This window comes from Myxine glutinosa, chromosome 5, assembly GCF_964187855.1.
Source record: "Myxine glutinosa chromosome 5, kmMyxGlut1.1, whole genome shotgun sequence".
NCBI lineage: Eukaryota > Metazoa > Chordata > Myxini > Myxiniformes > Myxinidae > Myxine > Myxine glutinosa.
In genome coordinates, this window is record NC_136265.1 from 162,347,872 (window position 1) to 162,364,510 (window position 16,639).

The 16,639-nt window shown below is 45.6% G+C and overlaps 2 protein-coding genes across 4 annotated transcripts in view; one reads left to right on the forward strand and one right to left on the reverse strand.

The window, feature by feature from the left end:
- Positions 1–140: 140 nt before the first annotated feature.
- Positions 141–3,689, forward strand: BBS4 (Bardet-Biedl syndrome 4). Its single transcript, XM_068115768.2, has one exon. The coding sequence runs from the start codon at positions 285–287 to the stop codon at positions 1,638–1,640; it is 1,356 nt and encodes a 451-aa protein (XP_067971869.2). The 5' UTR covers positions 141–284; the 3' UTR covers positions 1,641–3,689.
- Positions 3,690–3,999: 310 nt separating this feature from the next.
- Positions 4,000–16,639, reverse strand: part of PLA2G6 (phospholipase A2 group VI) — a 56,443-nt gene continuing 43,803 nt past the window's right edge. For 2 of the 3 annotated variants that reach the window (XM_068115764.2, XM_078778970.1), the window contains 6 exons: positions 15,244–15,407; positions 14,947–15,097; positions 13,743–13,879; positions 13,268–13,590; positions 4,878–4,951; positions 4,000–4,618 (listed from right to left, as the gene is read on the reverse strand). In XM_068115764.2, the coding sequence (XP_067971865.2) occupies positions 4,465–4,618; positions 4,878–4,951; positions 13,268–13,590; positions 13,743–13,879; positions 14,947–15,097; positions 15,244–15,407 (1,003 nt within the window). In that variant the 3' untranslated portion in view covers positions 4,000–4,464. The remainder of the gene's footprint in view (positions 4,619–4,877; positions 4,952–13,267; positions 13,591–13,742; positions 13,880–14,946; positions 15,098–15,243; positions 15,408–16,639) is intronic. The other variant, XR_013623611.1, reaches the window with a different exon arrangement.

Genomic DNA, 16,639 nt, shown 5'->3' on the forward strand with positions numbered 1-16,639 from the left:
AAGCTCAATTTAAAATTGGATTGCTTCTTTCGTGGCTGGTGAAACTTTTTGTAAAAATATCTTGAGGTTTTTTTTTCTTCAAATGGTTAAACAATTAATCTTTGAAATGAAAGATTGAATTGGGGCAAGAACTTCCTTAACAACACCCTTAGCAACAGAGCGTCAGGACAGGATCGGCCTATTTAACGATCAACGTGAACGCCGAATGTACGCATTTGAGTTATCATCACATTTTCCACGCATTTCTCTCAGATTTTAACTTGTTTTCTTTTGTTTCGAGCCGCATGGCGTCGGGGCTCGAACGGCTTGGAGAGTGTGACGAAGGGGGCCGAGACATCATCCGTCCAGCGCCGCGGGATCCCCCTGCATTGCGGACGTCATCGGGCTCCATCCAGGCACCGCTGAACCCCGATCGCCACAACTGGCTTTTACACCTGCTGTACGTGCGTGAGGAACGTGGGCAATGCGGGTGTCTCATTGCCGAGCAATCGCGAGGGTCCAGGCTGAGTGCGTTCACACTGCTCGTTCAGGCCCTGCTCCTCCGGGCCGAGGGAGACGCAGCCGGCTCGCTGGACGCGCTCCGAGCTGGGGTCGAGCTCTCTCCCCGCAGCCCCGAGCTCGCTAAACAGTTCGCTCGTTCCCTTTTGCTTCTCGGCCGCCACTCAGCAGCTAAGGAGGCGTACCACACGGCGAGCACACTGTGCCAGGGAGACTGGGAAGTCCATCACTACCAGGGGGTTTGCTGCGCCCAGCTCGGTGAGATCGAGCAGGCTAAAGTCCACCTGGCCTCCGCACTGCGATGTGGGGCCAGAGCCCCCAGCTACGATGCCCTGGGTCGCTTGTACATCCTCGCCGAGGATACAGAAGGTGCTCTTCAGGTGTACCGCCGTGCAGTCGCTTCCCATCCGGAGGATGCCGAGATGCTCACCACACTCGGACTCCTCTACCTGCAGGCCGGCTCGTACCAGAGGGCTTTTGAGAACCTGGGCAACGCGCTGGTTTTCGATCCGTCCAACCACAGGACCGTTTTGGCAGCAGGGAGCCTCATGCAGAAGCATGGAGACCATGCGGTGGCCCTGTCGAAGTACCGAGCCGCGGCTCACACTGCCCCAGAATCAGCCCCGATGTGGAACAACATCGGGATGGCTTTCACGGGTCAAGGGAAACTTTTGGCGGCTGTCAGCTGCTTAAAGCGTGCCCATTACCTGTCACCCTTCGATCCCCAGCCGCTCTATAACCTGGCTTTGGTTCACCTCTCTCTTCGGCAACCTGCTTCGGCTTACAATTTTGCATGGGCGGCCCGCTCCTTGCGTCCACAGCACTCCGCAACGTATGGCCTCCTGGCCATAGCACTGGCACAACTAGATGACGTTGGCAATGCCTGCCGGGCCTACGAGAGGGCCATGAAGCTGGACTCTGGAAATCCGGCCTTTGCGCTCAACCTCGCCATGCTCCTCCATCGCAACGGAGACCGTGCGGCTGCCATAACCGCACACCACGAAGCCGAACGACGGGCAGGTGCTTTCCGCGAGGCCGGTGGAGAGCTGGACCCAGAATTGGCGGATGTAGCGCACAAATTGGTCAACGCATTGCACCTGCGGAGTGTCTTTGTATGGAGCTCGTCAGAGTCAAAATCTTAAAAAGACGAGCACCAGACAGTAACTAGGTCACAAGCACCCATGACGCTTGGTACGAACCCTATCTTGGGCCAGGCCATGTCCTCTGCAGCAGCCGACTCTCTCGAGATTCACGGTGATGGTAGCTCGGCCAGACATCCTCAGCACAAACAAAGTCCAACCTGGTCCTGTCCGGTGCCCTTAAAATGACCTGAATAGGCACACGCAAGTTTGACAAATCAGTTTCATTGCCTTGGGGTTACAATCCTGGACAGGTTGCCACTCCAACACAGGGTACTCCTTGAAGAGTGCAGTAATTTGTTGGCGACTTCAATGTCCACCAACAAATGCACCACCTGATACAGACGGGACACCCGGTTTTACATCCATTTTGTAAGACGGGGTACTCTTTGAGACAACAACAAAACTAGCAGTTTATAGTCGGGTCAGAAGTTGAACACAGAACTGACAGCACTACCTTCTGTACCATCCCGGCTAAGAATAATTATCCAATCCTGGCCAATTGATCTACAACACCAGGATGACAGTTTATAGCTGGGCCGAGATTTCAATCCAGGCAAGACAGCTCAGAGGTGAATGTGCATACCTCTGGTTTATCTTACCTGCCCTCAGAAAGAAATAAGCCGGTAACATTGTACCGGGTTAACAGAAAATACATCAATCCAAGAAGTGCTTATGAGTTACATGTTATATTCTACTCTCATGCTGTTTCCATGTACAGGTCATCCCTATAATGTACAGGTTATTTCAGATTGTCCACCTGCCATTGTCTTTCATGAGAAGTGTTGTGATGTGCTCAAAGCAAATATGTAGTACCATGGCTTTCAGAGGCCCTGGTGTTGGGCTAGTGGCTAGGGTGTCAGCTTAGGATCCTAGGATCCTGGGTTCGAATCCCGGTCGATCGCTGAATTAACGCCAGGGGGGTTGACTCAGCCTGTCATCCTTCCGAGGTCGGCTAATTGAGGACCAGTTCACTGGTAATTCCCTGTTTGTCGTTAAAGGCGGCAAAAAGGGTTGGCGTCAGGAAGGGCATCCGGCCGTAAAACATTGCTTCAAAAAGGGGACCGAAAAAAAACAACAACAACCACGGTTCCCGAAAAAGGCCAACCCCTGCTTGCGGGGAAAAATGGCCTCTAAAGGTGGTTTTTATGGCTTTCAGAGGCCCATTGCGGGGAGACAATGTGTGCCTTGTTTCCCATAGGTACATCAGTGTAATTACGATGCGCATTGTGGTTGCGTCATTCTTAGGATGATGTAATATTGATGTATATTTCACAGCGAGGGAGGTGGACGTACCACTGGATCAGCTACTTTTGTGTTTTGGTTTGCAGAAGGAAACGCAGTGATCTAGGATATTACATCCTCAGAAACATGTAATGTATCATTGCATTTATTCATTTTCAATTATTCACTCCATACAGAGCATCGGTTCCGCCAAAGCAGTGTCGTGTTTCATACATACCCTTCCTCTCCTCCACCATCCTTTCCCTTCTCACCCACTCTCTTCTGTCATCTCTAATCCTTTTCCCCCTCAATTAGCAATCTGTGATGAAATGAACACATATGTTGAATGGAAAGGTCATTTAATGATGATGGCCTGTCCGATATTTAATTGACGAACCGTGTGAGGTTTAGTCGATTAATTGTGGAAGGCTTCGATGATGAACCGTACGAGGTTCCGATGATGTTGGCAGTTCGATTCTGACACTGTCCAAGTCGTACCAAAATTTTTTTTTTTTTAATGGTACGTGCTGCATCCTCGAGGCTCATCATTTAGAGGATAGAGCATAGAATAACTTTGTGGGATGGTGTCCCCCATGGCAGGGAGGGATCGCTCCTCAAAATTTGTTCTGACTACAGAGTAAAAAGCAACGTCGCACGATGGCGAAGCCAGCACCCAGAGTGCTTCCGGAACTTACTTCACACAAGGTCAACGGTTGTACTCGTCTCATTAAAAGTAAAGTCCTGCATTGTCTAATGTCTATGTGCGCATGTCTGTGACAGCTCTTCCGGGAGCCTTCGGCCGTGTGAAATAAACAAAACCAAAATGTTCCCCTACCTGGTTAAAAACTATATTCACAAAACACTTGATCTCGAATCAGACACGTTTCGGATGTAATCTCCAGCGTGTGGACTAGATGAAGTCACCCCGATACAAATATCGCATTCTCGATAAATAAGCAGAACATGGACTTTAACTGTTCTACGCCATACATAACGATTACATGGGAAAGTCGTCCGATTCATTGAGGTTCTAAACTGAAATGTGAGATGAGAGGAGTGCCATTTAAACAAAATAACCCAACTGCGGGATTAATGCCTCCAAACGAAAGGAAGGGGAATCCAGCAACAGACAAGCAAACAAACTTGGTGAAACTTTAATCACCAATTATTGCTCAAAGATAAATAAACACACTGACATAATGCAGAATCAAGTGCAGTGGTGTTAACATGTCAAAACCCAACAAAATCTTAAAATATTACAATGAAATCCAACGTAGTCTAAGAATGCAATTTTAAAAATCAGGTTTTTAATTGCACAAAATAATTGTTCCTTGTTTTTTTTTTAATCCAAGAGATGTTTCCAACATCAGAAAAACATTTTGTGGAATAAAAATAAATAATAAATCATATTTCTTCCAAGTAATCGTTAATTTGCTTATCCCGGCACAGTGCTGTTATTTTCTACACATCCACCAGATATGAAAAGACATGTGTCATACTCTTTCAGAAGCTTATAACGTTAAAGAAAATAATCATGATAAGAGATGATCCCAAAATTGGATTATACGGACACATTGAATGCATCAAACCGTGTGTCGCAGCCTCATGGTGGAGCATATCGTAGCAGAGACTCGGCAATACGTTTTATGTTGTCCTTCTGTTTGTAGATGTACATCTGCGTGTCCCACAGCATGTCTATAAGCATTGCATCTTGCACTTCGTCTAACATCACATCTGCCGTCAGTTGTGGGGACAACCTGGTGGGGGGCAGACAAGATTTGGAATCCTTCTAAAGACACATTTCTCAACTGGTTAATGGAACTGACTGCACCAGCAGCCTTTCTCTCAACAGGTAGCCCGGAAGAGCAACTTCTCTGCACAAGCGGCACTAACCGTCAAAGGTGTCACAAAGTGCCTTCTGGTGTCTAAAGCCAGTTCAGGTGATTCAAGCTTTTTATTTTTACTTTTTTATTTTACAAACACCCATCATCCCCAGTGTCTTCCATTCCTTCTTACCTGTGATAGTCAACAGAAATCATTTCGCACCACGCTCGAGCTCGGTCAACCATCCTTGCCTCCGATTCCGTGCACTGTATGACAGTATGGTAAAATGTATCATGGTTTGGCAGCAGAGCACAGCACACTCGGCACAATTTAGGTGGCATGCAGAGTACGTCGGCATGACGTACAGAGTGCCCTGTCATACACTGTGCATAAATAATATTAAAACCGTTTTACACTGCTGTTATACACTGCTGTCCAACAGTCACCATTTTAAAATGAATGAGCAACAAATTACTCGGAGAAAATTTGAAATCAATCGTGCCAAATTGAGAATTATTGGGATGGACAGCTTACCATGTCTACTGATATCTCCTGCTCACTCCAACGTTTAAAAATGTGGCTTACGTCCCGTTGCCCACATCCATGACGTCTTCTCCCTAAATCGACTGGGTTCATTTGGCAGTCGCATGTCGCACTTGTTTCTCCCTGATTTATAGCTCTCCTACGAGTATCAAAAACACTACAACTTTCAACTTGATGCAAATGGTAAACTAGAATGCACTCGACTGAGATGCTGACTCATACCGTAGTTCTCTCTTGGCGCCAGAGGGTGTTGACCTAATATGCCGTGTGGCCGCGGTGTGAGTAAATTACAGTGCTGATTTTAATTTTATATTTTTCCTTGTGAGCTTAAAGTTGTACTCCTTTGAGACATTCACAACAATGTGACAAAGTTGACAATTCTAGCTGCCCTCGTTGTCCAGTTATTCTACCAACAGACAAACACAAAGATGGCATTGTCTCAATACTCGCACGCTCGGCCTATGTCTGCGGTGTAAGTAATCTATGTATACTATTATTATTATTATATATTAGTCTCATGCCATCTGTCTGACCCACCCTGAAACATGGAAACGCTCCACTGCAAGAACATTTTTTAAAAGCAAATTCCAATTAATCAAATCAATTCCAATTTTTTTTTTAAATTAATCAAATCAATCCATTCTTCAAATTGAAATTAATGCTGCTTCAAATTAATCCAAATCTACAGGAAAATTATATTTCCAATCAGACAAAAACAAGACCGAAAGTCTAACAGCGAAAGTATAACAGCGTAGCCGGGCTTGTAAAATATTATAAACCACAAACACATATGATTAGCTTTTCAAACAGTCGCTACTGCTGCTTAAAACATTAAACAAATAAATTTGGAGGAATCCCGACATCTGTGAGGTAAGTTCTACTTATAGAACTGAGCGAAGATCTACTGTAATCTATATACCCCACAAGGGTTGGGGTTGTGCTCATTTACCAAGCAGCTAGCTAGCGCTTGCCAAGCCAGCCGTTTAACGGTTTTGAATGGAGTGCTTGCTCGAATGCTTAAACCAATTCGCGATCTCTCCACAAGAATCTTGGTAAATGAACACACACCCAATGTTTTGAGACCCGACCATAGATCGACTAATATCTATATACCCCAAAGATGAATGACCCTTCCTGCCACTCCCGTAGTGAGCGGGTGTAGGCCTACTTGTAAATTAAAATGTTGGTTGGTGGAGTCAGCCGTCATAATGACATCATCTTACTATAATTCACCAAATGTCCGTCTGTCTGTCTGTCTATCTGTCCGTTCGAAGGTACCGCAAAAACGGGTGAACCGATCGCAACGATATTTTGGGTGGGTAATCCTACGACCCCCTGGAGTAAAATAGGCTATATTGTTTTTCCAATTTTTCCAAGTTTTCCAATTTTCCAGTTTTTCCAAACACGATGGAATAATATTTACCGATATGAACAGTGATGTGGCTTTTGTTGAAATGCTACAAATACTGTTTATTCTACATACCAGGAGAGAGTCGATCGACTCCTGACGAACTCTTCCTATATAAACGTGCGGCTCCGAAGGAACATGGCAGGGTGTGCAAAGCGACTGAGAAACAGGTGTAGCGGCCGCTGCCGTGTTACAGATTTGGCGCGCACTCTTCACACATAAACATGCGACTGAGAAAGACGTGTAGCGGCCGCTTCCGTTTTGCAGAATTCAATTTTTTTTCAAAATGGGCACCATGTACTGTTTAGATTTTGATGACTTGCGTGTGATATGATTCAACGGATGTTTATATGAATCGTTTAAAATAAAAAAGCCTTCAATTTCTGATATTTTGCCTTTTCATTTGGGCCTCCCAATTGAAGCCCTGCCCGTAGGGTGGGTACCGGTGCTAGTCTTACTATAATTCACCAAATGTCCGTCCATTCAAAGGTACCGCAAAAACGGCTCAACTGATCGCAACGATATTTTGGGTGGGTATTCCTGGGACCCCTGGGAGTAAAATAGGCTACATTGTTTTTCCAATTTCTCCAAGTTTTCCAATTTTTCCAAACACGTTGGAATAATATTTACCGATATGAACAGTGATGTGGCTTTTGTTGAAATTCTACAAATACTGTTTATTCTACGTACCAGGAGAGAGTAGATCGACTCCTGATGAACTCTTCCTATATAAACGTGCGGCTCTGAAGTAACATGGCAGCGTGTGCCAAGCGACTGAGAAACAGGTGTAGCGGCCGTTTCCGTGTTACAGATTCGGCGCGCACTCTTCACACATAAACGTGCGACTCAGAAAGACGTGCAGCGGCCGCTTCCGTTTTGCAGAATTCAATGTTTTTTCAAAATGGGCACCATGTACTGTTTAGATTTTGATGATTTAAGTGTGATATGATTCAACGGATGTTTATATGAATCGTTTAAAATATAAAAAGCCTTCAATTTCTGATATTTTGCCTTTTCATTTGGGCTTCCCAATTGAAGCCCCGCCCGTAGGGCGGGTACCGTTGCTAGTAGATGTAATGACGTAACGGACACAAAACTGCCGCTACTTTAATATGTAGAAGATGATATGTTTTAACTTCCAGTAAGTTTGCAGTCACTACGAAGGGATTAGTGCTACGATTAGATTTACTATAATATTAACGTTATGTTATCATTATTTTGAAAATGATATTACTATTAAAAAACCGAGGCGAATTCCTTACTTCCTCGGTTATTAATATTAGTGCCGAACAACGCTGAGATCATCGATTCATGAACTGCTTCAATCCATTAACCTTCCATTCACGACATTGGGATTAAAGTTTTTTTTATTTTTTTTATTTTTTTTGTATACAAGATCGAGGCTCGTGAAAGAGCGAACATTAATCACACAGAAAGACAAACCGACACATAAAACATATAACATCGGGAGCGGTAGACAAGATGGGGAGAGAGGGGGAAGGACACAAACACAACATTTGAGAGCAGGGACCGAGAGACATGGAGACATCGAGAGATCTGAGAGAGGGCGAGGGCTTTGGGGGGGGGGCATGGGAAGGGGGCGGTGGGAGAGGTATAAAACATATGGACACTGCCAGGACTTCCAGGAAAGAAGTTGGAATTTCAAACAAGGTGGATCTGGGGTGAATTTGCGGGGGTAGAAAAGATCAAGGTTTTGGATGGGGGAAGATAAGAGATGGTGGTGAACAGCTGTTTTAAAGACCTGGAGGGAGGAGTGGGATTGAAGGGAGTGAGGGAGTTTGTTCCAGAGGCGGGAGAAAAGAGGAATGAAAGAGTGAAGGTGAGCAGAGAGCCGAGATTTCGGCAGTTTAACCATCAGAGGGTTGCTGGCAGATCTTGTGCGACCTGTAGGAATATTTGGGGGACAGAGCACAGAGAGAGCTGGGGGTGCAAGGCCGGAGAGGAGTCGGTAGAAGACAGAAAGACCACCTACCTGCCTGCGGTGAGTGAGTGAAAGGCCCTCAGAGATAGCTTCATCGCGGGAGATTCCAATAATTCTGAAAGCTTTGGTTTCAACAGCGTGAAGCCGAGCTAGGTGTGAGGCAGGAGCACCGGCCCATAGGGGAGAACAGTATTCCATTGAGCTGCGGATGAAAGCCTTGTATGTGGTGAGGAGCTCAGGTGTGCCGAGGAAGGACTTCGCACGACGGAGGATGCCCAGTCGGCGACTGGCTTTGGAGGCCAGCTTGGAAATGTGGTTTTCCCAAGAAAGATCATGGCAGATAGTGAGACCCAAAATCTTGAGCGACAGAACTTCTTGGAGAGGATTGTTGAGAAAGTAGATGGGAGGGTTGGCCAGTCGATCTTTTCGGAGAGACATAGTAAGAGTGTGAGATTTGTCAGGATTGAAAGACATGTTCCACTTGTTTGACCAGTCTGTGATTTTGTCCAGGTCTTCAGAGAGTGAGGAGGCAGCAGACTGCCGATCTGAGGGAAGAGGAATGGAGCGGCAGAGAGTGGAGTCATCAGCAAAGAGATAGAGAGGATTTTCGAGAGAGTCAGAGAGATCATTGATGAAGACCAGAAAAAGCACGGGGCCCAGAACACTGCCTTGGGGAACTCCAGCCTGAACAGGAAGAGGAGATGAGAGAAACCCATTCAGGGCCACACGTTGACGACGACTAGAGAGGAAGTCCGCCAGCCATGCGTGGAGATTTCCATGGATACCAAAGGAGGAGAGTTTGGTGAGCAGAGCGGGGTGCCAGACCGTGTCGAAGGCACGTGATATGTCGAGGGAGACAGCTCTAATTTCCTGTTTGGCATTGAGGACCTCCATCCATTGTTGAGACAGCAGAAGCAGCATGTCCAGAGTAGAGTGACCTGGTCTGAAACCAAATTGATGATCAGAGATCAAGCCATTGGAGAAGAGGAAAGATTTCATATCCGAAGCAATGATGGATTCCATGACTTTGCTGATAATTGGGAGAAGGCTGATTGGTCTGTAGTTGCTAGGATCTGTTTTTGCACCTTTTTTGTGCAAAGCGGTGATGTTGGCTGATTTCCAAGCAGATGGCAGTTGACCTTGAGCAAAAGAGAGGGTGAAGAGAACAGAGAGAGGGTGAGATAGAGCAGCAGAGCAGGATTTTAGGACCCGTGGGCTGATGCCGTCGGGTCCAGTTGCAGAATCAGAGTCGAGGGTTGACAGAAACTTTTCCACCTTGTCAGGAGGAAAGGACACGGAGTCCAGGAGCAGCAGGGTACGACTGGGTATGGTGGGTACAGAGAAGGATGGGTTTGGGACACAAGATTTAGAGGCAAACACAGAGTTGAGGCATTCAGCTTTTTCACGTGCGGAGTCAGCTGTGTAGCCGTTTGAGGTAAGGGAGGGGATGGAGGGGGAACAAACACCAGAAACGGATTTGACCAGACGCCACCAGGATTTGGAAGAGGGAGACAGATAAGAGAGTTCGGTCTTGAGAACGGAGAGATATTGTTTCCTGGCTCTCCTGAGGGTGGACACACACTTGTTTCAGGCTTTGTGAAAGGAAATGAGATTTCCTTCCGTTGTATTTGCTTTCCAGGAGACGAAGGCAAGTTGTTTCTGGGCAACAGCCTCACCACAAGATTCCATGTACCATGGACGGGAGGAAGGGTATGACAACTGAAGACGAGATGGGATAAATCTGTGCATGAGAGAGAGCAATTTACTTTGGAAGAATTCCCAGGATGAGTTGATGTCAGAGGTGGTAGAGATGGGAGACCAGTCCAGATGATTGATGGCTGCTTGAAGACCGTGCCAGTTGGCCTGAGTGAAATGCCAGACTCGTCGACGCTGAGCAGGCTCCCTGAGGATGGTCAGAGAGATGTCCACTTTAACAAGGACATGATCAGATGATCCGATCGGAGCAGAAGAAGAGCAGCAGACATTTTCAGGGAAGTTAGTCATAACCAAGTCCAGAAGAGAAGATGTTCCGTTGACTGAGATCCGGGTCGGGAAATTGACAGATTGTGTCAGTCCCAGTGAGTCGCAGAAGTCCTTTGCTGAAGAGCCATGGCTGGTGAGAGAGGTACCCACACCCAGCCAACTGGCATGGTGACAATTGAAATCACCACATATGAGGAAGAGAGAGTTGGGATGAGTAGATAGAAGTTGGTCCATATCATCAGACAGCGAGATGTAGATGGAGTCATCACTGTTTGGTGGACGGTACAACACACATATGAACAAGAGGTGGGAGCGAAGGGGAAGCCGTAGCCAGAGGTATTCCTGGGGGTGAGGTGGAGAGAGTGCAGTGCAGGGCGAGTGAGGAAGAGAGTTTTTGATAAAGATAGCAACCCCGCCTCCAGGACGAGGCTCAGGTCTATCATACCGGAGGAGGGAGTAGCCCGGGAGAGATACTATGGAATCAGAGACATCATAAAGGAGGAAAGTTTCTGTTAAGCAGATCACGTCTGGTTTGACAGAAGCAACCTGTATGGAGAGATCAGTTAAGTTTGAACGAAGGCCCCGGATGTTTGAGGTCCATACCGTTAATGAAGAGGAAGGGGGAGCATCAGATACAGAACAGGGGGGAGGAGGGGTAGGGTAAGATGTGGAAGAGGTGGAAGAGATAGGGAGAGCTGTTGAAGGTGTGTCAGAGATTTCAGAATAGCTCGGAGAAAGGGAAGGATGGGGCGGACAAAAGGTTTGATGGTGATTGGGTGAGCCACAATGAGGTGTTATTTGAGGAGGGGGAAGAGCGAGGCAGAAGGTTGGGGGAGATGGAGGTGAGAGTTTGAAGGGGGAAGAAGTGGGGAGGACGCTTTGAGGAGGGGGAGTGAGAGGGGGGAAATTGAGAAGCAATGAGGGTGGGGAGATTTGAAGGGGAGGGGTGAGGGGGGAGTTTGGGAGGGAAGGGACAAGGGGAGGGATTTGAAAGGGATGGGATATGGGGGAGATTTGGAGGGGAGGGGTGAGGCAGGAGTCTAGGAGGGGAGGGGTGAGGGGGTAGTTTAGGAGGGAGGGGGCAAGGGGGGAGATTTGAAAGGGATGGGTGATGGGGAAGATTTGGAGGGGAGGGGTGATGGGGAAGATTTGGAGGGGAGGGGTTATGGGGAAGATTTGGAGGGGAGGGGTGAGATTGGATTTTTGAAAGTGTACGATTTATGGGAAACGAACATTTATTGCAAAATGAGTTTCTTGTGACCTTCGAGTTAAAAATACGTTTAAGGACGCTGGATGGAGGATGGAGTGCAGGAGAGTTTAGGGAATGTAGAAAAAAGGCACTATAGGAGATGGATATTTTTTTTGGGATGAATTGATTTGGTGAGCAAGTCGAAAGCAGCCTTTTAAAGAAGAAGAAGAAAAAGGTGTTATAAAATATGACGGAATACATAACTTGAGGGGAAAGTGTAAACATTGAAGGTTAATGAGTGAAAACTATCTGGGGAAATGGGGGAGAAACACATGGTCGAAGAACGAACGAACGAATAAGAATGAATAAACGAATGAGAACAGAGAAGGAAATGTTTTTTTTTTTTTTGTTTGTTTGTTTTTTTTTGAGTTGAGATTTACACAAGGAAGTAGGCTATGGGTGAAAAGCCTGGGAATACAGAGAACGAAAGTTATTGGATCACAAACGACGGACCGCTGAGAGAAAAACAAAGCCTCAAGGTTGTACAGTGCACACTGTACAAGGCCTCAAGACACGACACGGCAAACAGACGATCAATTTATGAAAGATAAACACCGAGAAACAACCAAAGTTGCACACAATAACTTCACACACCGAAAGATAAATACAGTTTCGACAAAATACAATTGTGAACAGACTTAACTTCGAAAAACGTGGAGACCGTGTGGAGCTTCGAAAATCCCTCCCACAGTCTCCGAGATCTCGCGAGCAAGATGAGTATTATGGTTATATTTACTATATTATTATTATTATTACGAAAACTATACGACTGAAACGATACACTACTGTATTAAGAAACCTGGGCTTAATTTGTCCGAAGCGGTCCAAAGATGAGTCATAAGGCCTATACGTACCGTTTTGTTGGAAGAGACATAACGCCGATGCTTTCGATATTTGATAGTCATTTTAACAATCGGTTTGTTTGTGTTTCACACTGAATGAAAAACGTTACGGTAGAGCATGGTGATTGTGATATATGAAAGTTTCGAGGATATGTTCGGCCTGAACGAAATTGGAACTTAAATGGCGGTGTGTGGCAAGTCAGCCGCCGCACCGCCGTAATGACATCAGACATAATCACATCACCCTGTCATGTGACCAGATCCTCAGCTCTGATTGGTATACGTTTGAGGGTATTACATACATACGGACGGACAAACACTGTTCTAGACGGCTTTGCCCGATGGGCTACGCCGTAAAAATTGAACCAAGGTGGTGTATAGGTGGCAGACCACTTCAATCCTCAAGGTGTGTGGCTTTAATCATCCCTGCATTTTCTTTTTCTTTGCTGTTATGAAATATATAACCTCCATTTTTTTAGCTCTTTCAACCAGCGCAAGAATAAAGGCTTCCTTTTTTATACTGTGGTATTTTTCACCATGGGCTTCTGCGAGTTAACTAATAAATGTGTTAGGAAGGAGAGGAAGAGGAAGAAAAAAATAAATAAAAAAACTTACGCAGTCGACAAGCATGCGGCCTAGCTCTCGGGCTCCAAAGACCGTACGTACAACATCTATCGGACCAGTTGGCCGATACACATCCACGCCGCACACCTTCTCTTGTGGAGGCTTGCCCGTTCCCAGAGACAGCACAATGGCTGGAGGTACAACCAAGTCCATTTTACCTTCTACCCTCAATGCTTTGTTGACCTCGTGGATCTCCGTCAGAGCGTCGAGAGTGGGGTTATTGGCCAAAAGGCCACCATCCAAGAAGCGGCCCATCTGTCGAAAATAAGTTGGGGCTGCACCAGAAGAGCGAGCAGCCATCCATATGAGCTGGTCTTGGGGAATGGGAGAGCAGAAATGGAAAGTGGTTTCAGGATGTTGGAAAATGGGAGGCTGTTTCAGGGTGTGGAATAGTGGGAGAGCTTTTCAGGGTATGGCATCATGCTGTAGCAATTTCAGGAAAGAACAATGAGAAGGATGGCATTACCTGAGGGTTGTGTGACTGGCTTAAATGGAGTCAGAGGGCAGTAATGAGGTTCATGCCCTGTGTTGGGAGGATCGTAGTTACGAAAAAGATGGAGTTCTGCAGGGTGACGATCAGCGAGAACCCCAGTCAAAAGCACCCTTGGATTGAACAAAGGAAGAATGAGCCAAAAGGCAGTTCATCAAGTTATAGTATTCGTTAAAAACAAATAAACGTGTAGGCCATGTGTGAACGAACCCCAACAAACCATATTCAACATACGGGTGACACTAGGTATCTGTGAATATTAAAAAGGTGTGCCATATGTGGATAATTCTTCGGCAGCACATTGTACTTATAAACAAGTGATATCTGGGCTAACGATACAAGAAAGATCCCCAAAAGCCAACTGCAGACTGGGCATCCTTTCATGACTCTGCTCCACACTAACAAGGGCCAGCAAGGCCAAAACAGGTGTCCGTGGATGTTCCCTCTCTGGTGTGGACTGGTCTATAAAATTGAAAATTAAATCCTCTTTCAAGTATTGGCTACAGTACAATCCTATGGAGATGTATTGGGTCCTATCAATCCTGTCTCTGAGCTCTGCAGGAAGTTCCTTCGACCTCATGGCTTGGTTTTTGCTCTGATATGCATTGTCAGCTGTGATAGCTTATATAGACAGGTGTGTGCCTTTCCAAATCATATCCAATCAATAATTGAATTTACCACAGGTGGACTCCAATCAAGGTGTAGAAACATCTCAAAGATGATCAAGAGAAATGGGAGGCACCTGAGCTAAATTTCAAGTGTCACAGCAAAGGGTATGAATACTTATGTCAATGTGATATTTCAGTTTTTTCTTTTTAATAAATTTGCAAAACTTTCTAAAATCCTGTTTTCTCTTTGTCATTATGGGGTATTGAGTGTAGATTGATGAGGGAAAAAATGAATTTAAACGATTACAGCATAAGACTGCAACATAACAAAATGTGAAAAAGTGAAGGGGTCTGAATACTTTCTGAATGCACTGTACGGGCGCTAACTAACATACGGGCTACCTGTTTCGCCATCAGAACTCAGAAGACTAGATTTAAAGGCCGAAATACAGCAACTCACTCAATTTCGCAAATATTCTTAATTCAATGACTACACCTGTGAGATAGGAAACAGAAAGAGGGAAAGGCAGATGGACTTTTTCTCTTCGTTAACATGGAATATAGTCTCCCACCTGGGTGTTTGTATGTCTGTCATATGGGTGTTTTCTCCAAATTCTTCACGAAGAAAACGATCCAGAGGGGCTGAGTCATAAGGACGGCTCCCCTGAAATACCAAATCCTTCATTCGAAAATAGAGTGCGCGGAGGTAGACGAGAGATTTTTCTGGGTTAAAGGAGAGAACAGTCAATGAGACATTGGACATTTAAGAGCGCAATTGAAAGGAAATATTAAGGAAATGCTTGTGGAGCATTTACACGCATGAAGATCCCCAAAAAAGACAAATACACATAGCAACCGCTCCAGCTCACCGCGGGCAATGCCCAGTGCAAGGATGGCTCCTGTACTGGTACCCGCAATCCAATCAAAAAGGTCTTTTGCGGGACAACCAGCTGCTTTCTCCACAGCTAAAAGTAGCTGAATCAGTACCAGACCACGCATACCTCCACCATCAAGACAGAGTACTCGAGCACCACTGCAACGGTATAACATACAAAGGCAACATAGTGACGCATTACAAAAATTGACTGTTCAGTTCTGCACGATCAATGCATATTGATTTGGGTGATGAGTATATTGTTATTGAAAAAACAAACAAACAAAAAACCCCCATTACCAGTACTTACAACAGTAACCAAAACCCACAAAACACCTAAAGTTTATTTATTTATTTAATCTGACCGTTTACTTTGTCATTTGAGTTGGCCCGAGCACTTTTCCCAGGGCCACCGAGAGCCAGAATGGGCCCCAGGGCAATACCAATTGCCGGGCCCCTTTTATTCGGGCCCCCTTCAAAACATTTTTTAAATCAACTGATAGCTAAGGAGGTTTCCATATTTTCGGCGGAACAAACACATGCCATGGTTAAGGGAAATTGGGCTGTTATTCATTCATTCCTGCACTAGTAGGAGTACCCGGCGTTGCCCGGTAATATTCTAATAGTCGGCATTTAAAAAAAAATCAATTTGGTTTTTTTTTCTCTTTTTTTTTTGCAGGTGCCTGAAACACTCCCCTACTTACACCCATTAAGGATTTTTTTAATTTTTCAAAATTGTCGATTGTATTGCCTAAAACACTCCCTGGCACTCACTGATGAATTTCTGAAAATTTGACGAAGATCCGTTCAGTCATCTCTGAGAAAAATGGCGACGCGACGCGACAGACAGACAGACAGACAGACAGACAGACAGACAGACAGACAGACACACACACACACACACACACACACACACACACACACACACACACACACACACACACACACACACACACACACACACACACACACACCTCTTATAGTATAGATGCGGATTCGTTTATAAGCCATTTCATCCGGATGGGGTTTGGCCAACATTCCTGTGTTCATTTACGTCATTACGTCATCACTGCGATTATCATAATGTAAATTGTAAGCACAGCAGTTTATTTTCTGAGGGAGGTTGTTACTCCCCATGGCAATGGCATGCCAGGGAATCGTTCTGAGTGATCTGGAGGGAGACACAAAATAAAGCTGTACACCATGTTTTATAGTCACAAACAATCTTTATATGAAACAAGTAAAATTGAAGGAATAATTGTGGGCCCCTATGAGGTCTGGGCCCCGGGGTGGTCACCCTCCCCCCCCCCCCCTCCCCCCACCTCCCCTCTCGGCAGCCCTGACTTTTCCCATCTGAGTACAGATACATTGAAATTGCTTTTCTGTATTAA

What these genes read in the sequence shown, in the direction of transcription:
- BBS4 (XM_068115768.2), top strand. Translation starts at nt 285, where the DNA reads ATGGCGTCGGGGCTCGAACGGCTTGGAGAGTGTGACGAAGGGGGCCGA.